Source organism: Meles meles, chromosome 9, assembly GCF_922984935.1.
Source record: "Meles meles chromosome 9, mMelMel3.1 paternal haplotype, whole genome shotgun sequence".
NCBI classification, from domain to species: domain Eukaryota; kingdom Metazoa; phylum Chordata; class Mammalia; order Carnivora; family Mustelidae; genus Meles; species Meles meles.
In genome coordinates, this window is record NC_060074.1 from 19,028,751 (window position 1) to 19,045,200 (window position 16,450).

A 16,450-nucleotide genomic window follows, 5' to 3' on the forward strand; every position below is an offset into this window, starting at 1 on the left:
TAAATAAAAAATTTTAAAAAATATCTAGGATTTATAACTTTTTTTTCAACAGGTATCTCAAAATCATGATTGAAATACAGTTTTTGGTTCAGTTTTCAAAATGTTATTCATGACTTCTGGTATTAAAATCTTAAATTGTACAAGTAATCCTGAAACGATGCTGATGGAAAGAAAATAAATACTAAAATATGTAAAAAGTAGAAGGTGAAAGTCATCATCCTATCCAATTCTACAACATCTTCCTCTCCTCAGAGCTACCACTTACAATTTAGTATATAACTCATCATACCTTTTTTGATGCACATACATGGGAAACGTTTTATAACAATTCGTTTTTGCTTTTTTTCTTTTAACATAAATAGAATTCTCTTTTTTACAGTATGCTCTGTGACTTGCCCTTCTCAGTTTGTCTTAGAAAACTTTATATGTCATGACATTACAGCTAGATTTTTCTCTTTCATCGCTATGACTTCTCAAAAGGTCCTTCGAATGATGGATACTCGATTCCAGTATTTTACTTTTATAAAAAAAAATTCTACAATGAATATCCTTGCATACATCTTGTGAACTAGTCAGTAATGGAGTTTCCTATTGACTAGTAGTTTCTCCGTATTCTAGGTGTTACTGTGTCGATTATACATGGCAGGTATTTTCTCCCTGTGCGCTTGTCTTGGTGTCTTTTGTCATTTGAATGTTTTAAATGATTATGTAGTCAGGTCTGTTGATCTTTTCATTTGTCATCTCTTTTATGGATTCTGTATTTCTAAATTATTTATACTTCTTTCCACAGATATTTTTACTTCCATTTTTACCTGTCACTTGTAAAACTTTTTATAGAACCCTGTGAATGATGGAAAATATATTAGTATGTGATATGTTCTGATGATGTGTAGTAATGATATAAGGATTGGTTGCAATTTTGATGATCAGTTTCAGAGTTATAAAATAAATGTAATAAATTCTGGAAAAGTATTGGGGTTTTGTGTTATTTATGGAATTGCTATAGGTAGTCATCACTATTAATAAATTCATTTTTGACAGGTAATATGCCAGGCACTAAATGATAACAGTAGAACACAAGTGAGAAGTAATCCCTTTTTTTGTGACTCCTTTAGACATGATTATCACCAAAAGTTTATTTATTTCTGTTATCAGAAATATCTGCATGTAGCTGCTGCTGCTTAGAATTGTTCTCCACTAACTCTTGCTGCCATTCAGTGCCAGATTACCCAACAAATATACTACCAAGCAGGGTCCCAAAGTAAAAAAGAGCAGCCTTGATTAACTTACTCAAAATTTCATTTCATGTTTGTGTGCATGTGTAGTGTTGCACACTGTACATGGGGTGAGGAGTAGAATGCTAAGACCTATAGTGTTTGGGGTCTCTGATTTGGCTTTGCGTCTATTTATCCCACCTTTCTATCTTGATACCCCACAACCTGGGCTGCTTTTGTCCCACCACCAGTAATTATCTTTGAAGAAGCTTATACTGTTATGTTTCTGCCCTATAATAGAAGGGAATGCCCTCATATGAAGTACCTTGAAGCCAATATCTCATAGACCCTGATATCAGCTCACTTCTACTCTCTACCTTCTCTCCATACCTGATGAGTACAGTTTGAAAAAAATTAGAATTTTACTGGCACCTTCTTCCCCTTGTTAATAGGGGAGATTCATGAAAGGGAGGAATTCCTTCTTTCTAGATGAAATAACAAGGGAAAAGAGAGGTTTTTTTTTGTTTTTTTTTGGGAGGAGGTTTTTTGAAGGGGTTAGAATTTTACAGCTCAGCAGACTTGGATAAGTTTACAATAATTGAGCTAGATTATGTTTTAACTAGATTTCTGAGTGCATTTTCTAGCCTAACCACACATATACCTATTTATAACCTGAAATTTGCCTTTAAAGTCACAAAAGCATAAAGCACTGTAGTGCTTGTAACACTCTTCCATATTATTGTAGGTAACTAAATGACCATGGAATCTGGAGCAGAGAACCAGCAGAGTGGAGATGCAGCTGTAACAGAAGCTGAAAACCAGCAAATGACAGTTCAAGCCCAGCCACAGATTGCCACATTAGCCCAGGTATAAAATACATGGAGAGATTCCAAGTTATGTCTCTTCCAAGAGGAATATGTTTTAGACAAGAGGATTTAGTTTTTATTGCAGAGATAGGCATAGAATTGAGCAGAGACATTCTTAGGATTAGCATAATTTTAGAATGACTCAGTAACGGAACAGAAAAATGTATTGTTAAAACATTATTTGTAGTGACCTGATTCAGAATAATGACATTTTAACTAATGGGTAGAGATTATCTCTCCTAAACGAGGGAAGAAAACCTGATATGGTAACTGCTTTTTTTTTTTTTTATCACACAGATTTATTTTGAGGCATGGGAATTTAGGTAATCTGAGAGGCTAAGTTTTCTATGTGCTTAAACTAAAAAATAGGATAAGCAGATAAATTGACACACAAGTAAATTTCAAGGATGATAAGTTTTGTTTCCTTTATCTTTTAAATATAATTTATGATTCCTTTATTTTGTCTTTGTCTTAAACATTCTACCTCTAGAGTTATATTCTTTCATCCTTATTTTTTATTCTGATTTATTTTTCCTCAAATATTTTATTAACCATTATTTGTATATATAAGAAATTAAGTTACTATAAGAACATTATATAACTTTATGCCTTATATAAGAAAGGTAGTTATAGATATATAGATAAATAACAGACATAAACCTGCTAGGTAAAGGAGTATGATACTGCCTCTTTCTTTTTTTTTTTTTTTTTTAAAGATTTTATTTATTTATTTGACAGAAATCACAAGAGAGGCAGGCAGAGAGAGAGAGGAAGGGAAGCAGGCTCTACGCTGAGCAGAGAGCCCGATGTGGGACTCGATCCCAGGACCCTGAGATCATGACCTGAGCTGAAGGCAGCGGCTTAACCCACTGAGCCACCCAGGCGCCCTGATACTGCCTCTTTCTGATAAAGGCTCCCAGGAGAAAATAATCCTAGCAGAGGCTCTACAGTGTTGAGCTTCAGCTTCCTGAAGAATTTAAAAGCCCTCCTAAGGAAGTCCCTGAGCAAAAATGAGTCTTGGCTAGTAGGGGGCTGACCGCAAGTGGTTACTACACTGAATTAAAGTGTGGCCCAAATACTGGATCTCCAGCAGGAATATAGTCAGAAGTGGGCTGCTCTGTGTTTTCTTCTGAGAGTATTAGGGTTTACCTCCAACCCTCAGGAGTAAGGCAAAGCAGAAAATATCTGGGGTTAAAGTAAATACTTGGATAAGGCAGATGGAGGAATGAAGGGGAAAGAGCCAGGACTTCATCAGTACATGGTCAAGGCAAACATGCACAGATCAGAATCTGGGCTCACCCAAGCATTTGACCCTATGGTAAAAATAAGATACAATCCCAGAAAGGATCTTGGTGATGACAGCCCTCCACATAACTGTCTTTGGGGGCACTTTTCTGTCTGATCCGGTTGTCCTCTTAAGTCTGTTATACAGTACAGCCCTGGAAATTGCTTTCCCCCTGCTTTCTATTATTGAATTTGTGTTTTTGGTATAATAAAGCATGTTTTCCAGTGGTTTCTTGAGCAGTTTGGGTAAAAAATTCTTGGTAAGGATATCCTTTTTCTTGGGGCACCTGGGTGGCTCCGTTAAGCATCCAACTCTTGGTTTCCGCTCAGGTCATGATCTCCCAATCCTGGGATGGAGCCCCATGACGGGCTACACGCTCAGTGAGGAGTCTGCTTCAGATTCTTTCTCCTTCTCCCTCCACCCCTCTCCACGTGTGTGTACTCTCTCTCTCTCTCAAATCAATAAATAAAATATTTTTTAAAAAACGATTTTTCTTCCAAAGTTTGAAGGCCTTGATCCCCAGTCACCATGTGGTCTTGCTGTTGGAAAAGACTAAGTCCATTTATTTTCCCTCTCTGGTATCTTATTTCTCTTTGTTCACAGTGCTTCACTATTTCATTACTAGGGTCTTGGTTTGAATAGTTTTTATCCATTGTGCTGCATATTTTCAGTGGGCCCTTTTTAGTGGAAGCTCACGTCTTCAATTCTGGGCAATTTCTTTAAATTATTTGGTTGAAGATTTTTCTCTCTCTCCTTTTTTCCTTGTGATCTAGATGTTATACCTATAGGATTGTTTCTCTGATTTTCTCATCTTTTCTCTATTGCTTTCTCTTTGTCTTTTTGCTCTGCTTTGTGGGAGACTTCTTCAGTTTGATGTTCCAACCCATTTGTTGAACGTTTTATTTCTGCTGTCATGTTTCCAAGAGTTCCTTTTGTTCTCTGAATAGTCCTTTTGTGTTTTAATAGCATCCTGTTTATGTTTAACAAAGGGAATATTTTCTATCATCTCTGAGAATATTAATTAGGTTTTAAGTTTTCTTCTCCCCACATAGATTTTCCTCTGTATAGCTTTTTGCCCTTCAATTGTTTCGGTCTCCATCTTTCATATTAGAAGCTTTCCTCAAATGTTTTATAATTGTGGTTGTCTGCTCAAGTTTAAACTGTCGGAAGCTCTAAGTGTGTTGGGGGCCTAACAACTATGAGTTGTGTGTGAGCTTCACTATAGGGTGGTTATGGCCTTCCCAATGTCAGTATCTTTTAAGTCTTTGTTTAGCCCCTTGTCACTGATTAGGTTCCTCCAGGAAGGCTTTATTGATCCCTTGCTTATAGGGTAAAGACCAGGGAGCTAAGAGAGAGTAGACTGGAGGTTAGTAACCCAGCCTTCAGCAGTGTCTGTTGTAGGCAGTCAGGAGATCCACTACCCAGAAATTAATTCTCCATTTTTCTGTCAGCATGGGGTAGATTAGTTATTCTTCCGCAGAGAGTGTGGGGAGGGGATCCAGTTGCTTCTCAAAGAGCCTTCAATCAGCCTTCCTTATTTTCAGCTTCTCCCTTTACTCCACCTTCCAGGATGACTTAGATCCTGAGCCTCTTAAGGATTTTGTGGTTCAAATCAGGCTTTCCCTGTTTCTATGTCATGAGTTGGCCTTCTGAGGTCTCCCAAGTTCATTACCATTCATCCATCTTCTTTCCAGCCTCCAAAACTCTTACTGTTATCTCCTATCCCATTCTTTGCTCATGTAATTGTGCCTGTAAAAACAAAATCAATTTTATGAAGTTTAATTGAAGATTCAGAAAGGAGCAAAATAATATACACATGTTTAATTTATCATCCTTATCAGGCACTCCTTTAGCATTTACTTTGAAGAGCAGAATGACATGATGTTTGAGTTTTAGAAAAGCTGGTTTTCTATTCCTATTTGTGTAGTTTTTGTTCTTTTTATTCCTAATTACAGAGTTTTTTCACTTGGTCATCCAAGTCCTTAACACATACATGATGCATTTTTGTCATAATTACCTTTCATAATTCTGATACCTGGTATTTTTTTGTTGTCAGTATTTAATAATAGAAAAATACGATAAAATTGTCAAATCCAAGACTAGTGATTTGAACAGTGAACAGGAAAAAATTCAGCCCAGCTAGCAAAGGAAGAAAACCAATCTAAAACAATAATGAGATGCTTTATTTTACTTTTAGAATTTATGGAGTTTTGTTTTGTTTTTTTAAGTGTGGGGCTTGAACTTTCAACCCTGAGATCAAGACCTGAGCTGAGATCAAGAATCAGATGCTTAACCTACTAAGCCACCCAGGCACCCCTACAGAGATTTTTTTTTAAGTGGGAAGGAAAAAAATACATGAGAATGTAAACTTTTATGGATTTAACTAAGGAGTTGGGTAAAAGGATGATCATTGCAGCTTCCTTGTAACAGGCAAATTTGAAAACCTAAATATCCAATAATAAGGAATTTATTAAACAAAGTGATTTTTATTGTACAGCCCTAAAACCACTAAAGAAAATTATTAATGGTATGAAAAGATATTTATAATGGATTTGAAAGATTAAATTAGATTCCACGATTGTGTGTTATAAAAATTGAGTGTGTGTATGCACCTTTAAAAGCACCTAGATCTTCAGCAAAAATATTAACAGCGATTAGCTCTGAGTGGTAGGAACATAAGGGATTTTTATCTTATCTATCTGTATTGTTTACGAAGTTATAATGAGAAGAACTGTTCTGTAGAATGATCCGGGTACAGAAGAGATTAATTAGCTCCTTGAGTTAGCTTGTTATATTTATTCTATAAAATAGAGAAGAGGATATAATAATTGCTTCAGATATCAGAAGAGCCCTTGTACGGAACTAAGAAGAAATACTCTGAATAACTTAGGGTTGTGGTTCTCAAATTTCAGTATGGGGAAAGTGTCCTTAGGTCCACCAAGAGTCTGACTTTATAAATAGGCACATGGTGTAACTCTGTTGGAGGTAGTCCATGAACCACATTTTGAGAACCAGGTAAAACCAAACGAAATTTACAGTGGCCAGAGAGAAAATGATTATATTAAGGAGGGACGTCCTAACTACCCAAAGATGGATACTCATAGTTTTAACTTCTCATTTCATTAGGGATCTTTCCTGCCCAAGCTTCTCCTTACTTCCTGTGTTCTCTGTTTCAGTTGATAGCATAGTTTATAGATTCTTAGCCAAACATGAAATACGTGGGTCATCCTGGATTCCTGTCTCACCTCCTTCAAGCAGTCATTCCTGAAGCTCTTTCTAGTCTGCCTCCTGAATTTTCCTTGAATCAGTTCTCTCATTCTCCTCTATACCACAGCTAGCACTTTCCTTCTGGCTTTATCATCTCACCTTACTACTACTATATAAGCTTTCTCAATCTCCTCCCCTCCACTTTGTTCTTTCTCTGAAATAAATGTTTTTCATACTGCCACTGAAGTGATCTATCTAAAATTCAAACCTCACCATGTGATACTCCAGAGTGTGAAAGCTGTTCAGTGCCTTTCCCAATCTCAAGATATAGCGCAACTTTTTTAATGGGATATATATGGTTTTTCATGACGAGCTCATTTAGCCCCTGCCTATTTGTGTTACAATTTTATCTTGCCCTGGTTCCTACATTCATACAGTAACGCGCTTAGACGGTCCAGTAGTACTAACTGTCATTTATCCCTTCTTCCCCGAAATTCTGTGCCTCTCCCCTGGGAGTCAAAATATGCCTAATTTGTAATCTTTATTTCAAATTTGCATTTTTCCCTTTTTAGGGGAGGTTGGGTAGCTTTCCTCAGTGTGTGTATTTTTCTCTTGGCAAGCCTCCTTACGTCACTGGGTTTTATTTATTTGTGTTCTTTTCCCCATGCCTTCATACATGTACCCCAGTAATTTCCTTCATGTTTGTAGTTTCAGTTCTGACATTGCTCTTAGCACATGGGTCCACAATTACTGTTTACCAAATGAGCAAAAATTATTGAATCTCTGAATGTGTTCAAGCATCGGAACAAGAAATACTATCTGATACATACAGATATGACATAAGAGCTCTTTGGACCTGGATATTGATTCATTAAAATTGCTTTCTTTGTGCCTCAGGAGAAAATTGCTATCTCTTAAATTCACTCAGTTCTGTTCTTTTATTCCTTTAAGAGGAAAATAAATCCTTAAAATATCAACTGTCCTATCAGTTTGATTTGGGAAGGGTAGAAATTTTCAGTTTATAATACATATTAATACTTTCTCACTAATAAAAGGAATACTTGTAATTAGTTTAAAAAAGAGAGGACTCTGCTGTATATTTTTAGATGTATATTTGTTCTAGACTTAGCTAAGTTTTGCCCAAGTCTGAGAGCAGTTGTGTTTTGGAATATGAGTTATTTAACCCAAAATATTCTTAAGACTTTTATGTTTCTTCAAAGCTAGCATAGCTTTTGACCTTGGGTAAGTTACTTAATCTCTTGAATAGTTGATATTTCTGACTCTAAAATGGAGATAATCCTTATTATCCAGTCATGATTTCTTCGAAGAGCAAAATGAGAAACTGGACATGAAAGCAGGTAGGAAAATTTAAAGCACCATACAATTAAAGTGTATTTAGTATTCAGAGAAAGTCTGTGTTACAAATTTTAAATATTACCAAAAAAGCCTAAATTGTAAATATTACACTAAAATAGTTTTTTGTCATGTGGAAGGATTTGAAGGGGGAGGCATGTACAGTTTTTTGTTTTTTTATATTAAATGTAATCATTAGTTTCTTTCACACCAGTGAAATACTTGGCTAGCAGAAGTCATCTTTTTCCTGCTAAAAAAGTTGCTTCATACTGAACGTGACTACTCTCAAGAAGGTATCTGTGATGATGATTTTTTTCCATGTTCAACACCATAGGTATCTATGCCAGCAGCTCATGCAACATCATCTGCTCCCACCGTAACTTTAGTACAGCTGCCCAATGGGCAGACAGTTCAAGTCCATGGCGTTATTCAGGCGGCCCAGCCATCAGTTATTCAGTCTCCACAAGTCCAGACAGTTCAGGTATGTGTATAAAAAAGTTCTGCATCTACTTTCTTAACTGTCATTTATAGCCATATCTCTCTCCTTTCATTAGTTATGGAAATAGGAACATATCTAGTTCAGAGTTTATTTTGTTTACGGTAAAGGAATATGCTGCGTCTGTATAGTCACCTTATGTATAGAAACACATATACACAGAAGAACCGACATAAAAAAAACCTTTTCTTAAGCTACAGAAGAAAAAGACTTGATTGGGGAAAATCTTAAAGTACATTGGGTAAAGTGGAAACGTTTGGGAAAGACTAAGGCTGATATACCTTAGTTCAGGAAAATTGAGATAACAAAAATAACTTTGTAATTATTTTCTAAACATGAAATTGGAAAAAATAAGCCCTTGTCAAAATTAATAACCTAACGTAAGATACTAACTTGAATTTAGAGATCATAGAAAGCATTACAAAACCAGCTATGTCTAGGGGTGTAAGTTAGAGTATATAATTTTGAAATAATGATATATTCAGGGATTACACTGCACATGTTTATCTAATTCTTTGGAGAGATTGTTCCTTTGGATTGAATCCAGGGATAATAAAAGCGCACAGAGCTCTGAATGAAGGTGACTACTCTACTGAACTGTAGGGAACCTCGAGTAGTAGACATCTTTGCAGTGAGCTTATTGAAAGAAGAAAAAAGACTTGAACGTTCATTCAAGTAGGCCATAACCCCAGCCTCCCATTTCATATTTTTTGCTTCACAGTCTTCCTGTAAGGACTTAAAAAGACTTTTCTCCGGAACTCAGGTGAGTCCTAGGTCCTAGATTTGGAAAGAACTATTTTTAGAAAGGAAGGTGAGAAATTATTCTTTATGTTGTTATCCTTCTATAAACATGCAATTTAAGGTTTGCATAAAGATCTTAGAGATCATCCAGGTCTAGGCCGGACTTGTTATCTGCCCAGCCCTTAGTGTATTGCTCACTTTCCCCGTGTATCTTTTCTCCTCTCCTCCAAATGGTAGTCCAGCATTACTTAAACACTAGGGAAATGGAAGCCCTGTCTCCCAAGGTAACCAATTTATAAAAAGGGGTAATTGCTGAACTGTGGTGAGCCAGAATATACCTTTCTAAAAACTTCTACCTGGTGGTCCCAGTTCCATCCTCAGAAACTAATTAAGCAAATTTAATTCTTTCTCTTTTGGACCACTTCTTCTCCCTTGTCTCTTGCGCCCTTCCTACTTTTTAAAAAAAAACAATGTCCAGACTAAACAAAAGTCTATTTTTCTTCAGTCATTTATTATACGCTGTAGCTTTTATTGCTCTTTACTGTCCTTGCTGTCATCCTGTGGATGAGAGCTGCTGTGTTTTCTTTGAGTATGGTAGCCAGACTGATTGATATTTGTAGAGGGGAGAAGTGCTTCCTTTGCCCTGGAAGCATTTTGTTAATGTCCTCGAACGGTATATTTGATTTAGTCAGCCGTGTATTGTGTTATTGAGTCCTTGAGCCACCATTACCCACCTCTACTTATGCTTTTGGTTCGCTTGGACACTTACATGGAAGAGAAAAAAAGAATGTTTTCATGTAAAAATATCAGCATGTGTGAATTTGCATAGTGGAAGATACTCGAAATGGAATTTGTTACCAAGATGGAGACAGTGTTGTCCTGGTGAAAACTAAAGAATGAGACATTTCTGTGAAATCACACTGACTGACCAGTAGTCTCCGATCCTTTGCCTCAGTTTTTATATCATTGAGTGCTACGTTACTGTTCTCCATACGATGCCATTACTAATTCCCCACTCATTTTCTTCTTGGTAATAGTGGAAAGAACCTGACCTGCTATCAGGAGACCTAGATTCCAAATCACATTAAACCTTACTTTCTCTTTTTCACTTACGAGTAGGAGACCTCTCTATAAAGAACACACCAACATTTTCAAAACTTAAGATTATAATTTTTGGTCATAATATGTTATATATAATTGTCAATTATATTTTTAATTTTAATCTTTACTTTGTGACAATAATAATTTGGACCTGGGGATTGTATGGCTATTAACTTTGTAGAAGTATTTATTCATCTTCTCAAGAGCACATTTTTCCATCAAGGTGAGCTATATTTATAACTGAAAGCCTGAATTCTACAAATAGAGACACAATTTTTTTCACTTTATTTTTTTCTTTAAAGGGCCTAAATCATGAAGAATACATTAAACTTCATGGGTCATTTTAGCTGGTTAACAGGGATTAGTATTTTGGTAACTAGGAAGTAGTTTACATCAGAAGAGATGTGTTTAAACAAAGAGAGAAATGATCCCGCGAACTTCTACATGGGAAAATATGAGTATTCTAGAACATCATTTTCAAAAAATACAAGACACATTTCTCTTGATGTGAGAATAAGATATTAGGATCTGTTTCTGTTTTTAATCTAAGAATATTAGAAATTACACTGTACTAATATTTCATATATGGCTTGACATTAGTGCCCTAACTTTATCCTTATGTATGTCAAGTCTCACAGATTATATGAGAATCCCTGCAAAAATAGTGGGAGTTACACGAATGTATAGAAGTTAACAGTGGCATCTTCACTTTTCATTTGTTAGCTTTAAATGCATTTTTAATAAAGTGCAGTTTAAACGTGTCAGAATTATGGATTATGTTACCTTAAATTATTACAGTCATTTCTTCAACGAATTTTTATTGATCACATGCTATGTGCCAGTCACTGTTCTAGGTGCTATGAAAGACAGCAGTGAACAAATAATACTTCTCTATTCTCATGAAGATCACATTTGAGCGAAGAGAAACAATGAAAAAATAAAATATGTCAGGTGAGGATAAGTGCTGGGAAGATAATGAAAGCAGGGGAAGGGATAGAGAATGTGGAGGGAAGGGGGTTCTGTTTTATGTAGGGTGGTCAGGGAACACAGTGAACAGAAACCAGAAGGCAGTGCAGGAGGCTAAGCCATGCAAACAGTAAAGCAAGTCCCAAAGGCTTAGAAGTAAGAATATGCTTCATATATCAAGGTATTATATAGTAAAGAGATGTGGTTCAAATAGAATGAGCAAGGGGAAGAGTGGTTGGATGAAACGTTTCATAGAGTCTTTATAATACTTTTTAATATGATGGGAACAGTAATAACTTTGTGCAAAAATAGGATCAGTAGTTATTATTGCAGCAAAGTATTTAAGAGTGGTCTAACATGAGGCTGAGTTACATGTTTGTGTTTTACATGAAACAAGTGTTCCAAAGTTTCTGGTCTTTTTAATGATGGTGAGTAAGGATTTGCAAGGGATTTGTTATCTAACAGATACTTTTGAAAGAAGAAATCCGTCTCAACTATCCTGGGAGAAAATGACATTTTAACAATGCAAGAGGGTAACTAACTGCTTTTTGAAAGAAAGTTGTGCTGTGGAGAGAGCATTTTGAAAGAAGTTCGGAAATTTTTTCATACTTTTTTTTTTTTTTAAACTGCAGTTAGTATAAATTTGTCAGCTCAAAACTCAAATATATATATAAAAATCTCTGGAAATAGAATTCTTTAAACTATTTGTAAGTCTTCTAGAATTTCAGTAGGTTTTGTACTTGTTAAAATATAAAACTGTAACACCGATTATTATTAGCATACAATTATTAACAGCCAGGGAGATGAAAATACACTAGGTAAATCTCATCAAAGGTTTGTATAATTGATAGATGAAAATGAAAAACGATGTTGTATTTAGTAAGCCCAGTCAAAAATGCACTTACTTTTATGTCTACTTCTCATGAGTTCCCCTTTTCAACAATAGCAAATGCTAAATCAGGTTTTAAAAAGCCCAAGCTTAGGATCAGAGGTACTGTTATAAAATATTAAGTGATTTTTTAAATGAAGCATATTAAATCACATCGTTCTTGCTCTATAAAAATGGGATGATTTACGTTTTAAGAAATTTACAAGTATTTTGATACTTATACTCCTCTCTTTAAAAACCGTTTTTCTTTTGGTTTTGTTTTTGTTTTTTTTTAAGATGTTATTTATTTGGCAGAGATTACAAGTAGACAGAGAGGCAGGCAGAGAGAAAGGAAGAGAAGCAGGCTCCCTGCTGAGCAGAGAGCCCGATGCGGGGCTCGATCCCAGGACCCTGGGATCATGACCTGAGCCGAAGGCAGAGGCTTTAACCCGCTGAGCCACCCAGGCGCCCCTAAAAACTGTTTTATTATAAAAACGACAGTTAAAATTTACAGAGGAAATATATATGCTTATGTAAAATTTTCCTGTTTATAAGGAAAATCTGCAGGTGAAAAGAATTTGGAAATCATTCTTCTAGATGTTTATTAATGTTCTTGATCCAGGGAGTAAATAACTATATCTAAACCATAAGTCTGAGTTTCAAAGGGACCATGTGTAACTTGAGAAAGCATCTAATTTGGTTTTAGTCACTGTATATTTAATTTTGAAATTTCAAATATCTTCAAAATGGGAAGATTGTCCTCCTTACAAATAGGAGGTATGGGTTTTTAACAAACTAAAAATTGAGAAATAAAGATCTAAAACTTTACATCTACAAGTTGTGATTGGCTTTTGAAAATGCCTCAACTTCTAAGTGGTAAGGTTAAAGACCTATTTAAGGAGCTAAGTAGAGGGTTAATGAAAGCGATGACAGGAGGTGAGGGACCAGAGGAAGGGCCTCTACCAGTGGAATGTGGTGGTAGTTTGTGATACCTATGGTTGGGATAGCATTTTTATCTGGGTATTTCTAATAACAGTTAATTATATTTTAAATTGTAATTAATAGTTGTTATTTATAAAAAGGATTTTTTGACATGATTTTTATTAGTCTCAGAAATGTAGATCCAGTGTGTGCCTTGGATTTTGTTTTTGTTTTTGTTTGTTTTGGTAGGCAGTCCATAGGAAGTGGCTTCATAGCTTATAAATTCTCCCTGGATAATATTCCCAAAGAGGAAACGTTATATTCGTTATGTGTTACTGAATAATTCTGAATTCCCTTTACATGAAAATAGTTGTAATTATTACATAGTGACAAGTTAATTCCTTCTATCTGAAATCACAAAATCTTTTAGATGAGAGAAAAGAAGGCTTTTTTCCCTGCTAAAAGAGCAATAGATCCACTGAGTTTGGAAAAAGAAACAATCAAAGGCCATATATTAAAATGCAACTTTAACTTATTTCATTTCAAAACTTCCCTGTGGGTAGTTTATATAGAATGTTTTAAAATTATTATTTTAATGACTTTCAACTTGGGAGATTATGCCTATGTCACTATCTGTCCTTAAGAAAAGGTGGTAAGGATGAGAGTCATGCAAAGAAGGCAGAGAACAATAGAGGAACTGAGGTTCTGAGAAGTACTGTGAAGGTAAACACTTGTCACAGTACTGTCCACTTTGAGTTCAGTCTTGTTAGTCCTTGAAATTCTGACGCTCTTCTAAGGTCTTCATAGCTCCTCATCTGCTGTACCTCTGAGATGAGTGGGAATTGTTCTCTGTGCTCCTTTGGCAGTAAGGGTAGCATTATTACTCTGCACGGAATCACAGACTAAATTCAGACTCACACATCTTTTTATCTGTCTTTCCTGGATTCATTAAGTGTTGCCTTTTAATGTGTAGGTCGTTAAGAGTTCTTACACTTTAAAGTGTTTGGGTGGGGCACGTTACTTGATGGTAGGTAAATTCTGAGAGGCATGACTAGATTTACCTAATTTCATTTTAAAGTGAGTGCCTTTTTACAAAGTGCCCTGTCAAAATGAGTCCTTACTCTCCAGAACTCATGAGCTCAGACCACAGAGGAGTCCGTGTGGGATTCCTCAGATTCCTCTGAATAGGTTTTTTCTTGTTGCCATTGCCCTAAATTTTGACATGGAGCTGAACCACACAGACTCTGCAGCCTTCAGTAAATCTAATTATTCTCTCTGTGATGGCATCATGCGCATCTAGTCAGGAAAGAGCAGAAGACTCCTGCTGATGAGACTGGAGAAGCTTCATGGTATATATTTTGATACATATGCCTGAGTGAGTGACCTTCTCGTCTAAAAATGGTCTAAAACATCTCTGGATTGTTCCTTCTGACAAAACTGGTTTGAGATTGGAACCAGCAGGATTTGGATGCTGGTAAGGATATCTAAAATTGAGATGCCAGCTGTTGACAGTGGCTCCATTACTTCCTAGCTTTGTGACTTGGGTGAGTCACTTAACCTCTTTGTGCCTTAGTTCTTCCCATCTACAAAATGGATATAGTAATTGTACTTGTTTAGTACCTGATATTACTGTATTAGTGTCAAATAATGTAATGTGTGTATGTGCTTTAGCATAGTATCTGGCACATAGTAAGTTCTCAATAAATGCTTGTTGCTATTATTGATATTAATCTCATGTAACGTCTTTGTTCAGCTTATCTTTTACTTTTCAGTCCAGGGATACTTTTCCAGAAATGCACAGTTCTTTACCTTGAGTTTTTGCTTAATACAAATTGTCGAATGCCAATTTTGAAAGTCTATATGTAAACTAACTTGCTAGGAACAACCATCTGGAACATGGTGAGGGATCACCAATCCTTATTTATACAGTTGTAAATATATTCATAAGTGTTTAAAGGAAAATATTTGTATAGTCACTATGTAGACTTATGATCAAATATTTGCTCATTTATTCCTCCATCATGTCAGAAACCTTATTTTACTTAGTAGTTTTGCTCTAACAATTTTAAGAAAACAACTGACAGTAATATTGATGCATTCAAGATTGGTTACATGAGGTTCTGAAAGAGGTGAAACTGAACTTGGATATCACAACAGCTTGGTTTTGACAAAAAAAATTTAGGTCCTGTGACTTCTATATATAAGTAAAGGGGAACGGAATGTGATTGCTATGGTTGTCTCCCATAAAAATTGACTTTTTACTACTGGCATGTATAAGGTTTATATATGTCCTTTTATATTTAACTTTTTCTTAGAATTCATAAAAATTTTATGGGAACTAAACTCGATTATCAAGATAAAGTTCTTCTTTATTTTCAGATTTCAACTATTGCAGAAAGTGAAGATTCACAGGAGTCAGTGGATAGTGTAACTGATTCCCAAAAACGAAGAGAAATTCTTTCAAGGAGGCCTTCCTACAGGTATGGAATTTGATTGTTTAAAGAATTAGAATCAAAGATGTCAGTAAGCCTTAGGTAGTTAGAGGTGAAAAGATGTCAGAAGATCGGGCCACCTGGGTGGCTTGTTGGTTAAATGTCTGCCTTCGGCTCAGGTCAAGATCCCAGGGTCGTGGGATTGAGCCCCACATCAGGCTCCCTGCTTAGCAGAGAGCCTGCTTCTCCCTCTGCCTGCCACTCCCCCTGCTTGCGTGCTCACTCTCACTCACTCGCTCGCTCTCTCTTGAAAAATTCTAAAAAGAAAAGATGTCAGAAGACCAATTAGGTGCTCAATTCGGGACCACAGAGTTTACTTCTCTTCATCTTGAGGTATTTCTCTTTCTCAAGTTGAAGTTTATTGTACAGAATAAGAGAACTTTTTACTCTGAACAGTCCTGGATCAACAGTGATTTTTTTCTTTCTGCTTCTGTTTTTATAGACTATGCCAGCTGCTGCTTTTTTGTTTAAAAGTTTGGAATGTATTTCATTAAGTTAGAGCATTTCTAGTTATTTGTCAGTTCTGACACGATACTGTTTATCTGTTTAACAGCACATTTGCAAACCATTTCTTGTGCCATGGTGCTTAGTAGCTATTTATTAATTTAATATTTGTTTCAGGATGATGCTTTGCTGATATCCCCTAATTTTAGGGGCACCCTACTATAGTTTTTGTGTTTAATTGTGGAGTTTGTCTAGTCTATGACCTGCCTCCAAGATATACCAAAATCATTTTTTTAATATGTAGAAATTGGCTCCATGCTAAATACCTCCAGGAAGAGCAATTCCATAAATACTCGTAAGCTTGCTTCAAAGTTCAACAAATTTCAGACTTCTAATATTTCTTCTTGTTATTAGCCTAAGTTATTTTTGTTTTCAAAGGGATGGTTAAAAATTTTACCACTCGACTACTAAGCTAGCCCTTTTCTCCTTTAAAAGG

General features: G+C 35.8%; 2 protein-coding genes across 5 annotated transcripts in view; one reads left to right on the top strand and one right to left on the bottom strand.

The window, feature by feature from the left end:
* CREB1 (cAMP responsive element binding protein 1) overlaps positions 1-16,450 on the top strand; it is a 63,306-nt gene that overhangs the window by 16,603 nt on the left and 30,253 nt on the right. For 2 of the 3 annotated variants that reach the window (XR_006820264.1, XM_046018788.1), the window contains exons 2-5: positions 1,960-2,081; positions 8,260-8,406; positions 9,143-9,184; positions 15,398-15,498. Coding sequence is in view for 2 of the 3 variants with exons in the window: in XM_046018788.1 (XP_045874744.1) it covers positions 1,968-2,081; positions 8,260-8,406; positions 9,143-9,184; positions 15,398-15,498 (404 nt within the window). In the remaining variant the exon portion in view is untranslated. The remainder of the gene's footprint in view (positions 1-1,959; positions 2,082-8,259; positions 8,407-9,142; positions 9,185-15,397; positions 15,499-16,450) is intronic. The other variant, XM_046018789.1, reaches the window with a different exon arrangement.
* METTL21A (methyltransferase 21A, HSPA lysine) overlaps positions 1-16,450 on the bottom strand; it is a 66,853-nt gene that overhangs the window by 2,051 nt on the left and 48,352 nt on the right. The window contains exon 4 of one of the 2 annotated variants that reach the window (XR_006820265.1): positions 5,038-5,114. Coding sequence is in view for 1 of the 2 variants with exons in the window: in XM_046018800.1 (XP_045874756.1) it covers positions 5,101-5,114 (14 nt within the window). In the remaining variant the exon portion in view is untranslated. Of the gene's footprint in view, positions 1-4,384; positions 5,115-16,450 lie in introns of those variants that run through there. The other variant, XM_046018800.1, reaches the window with a different exon arrangement.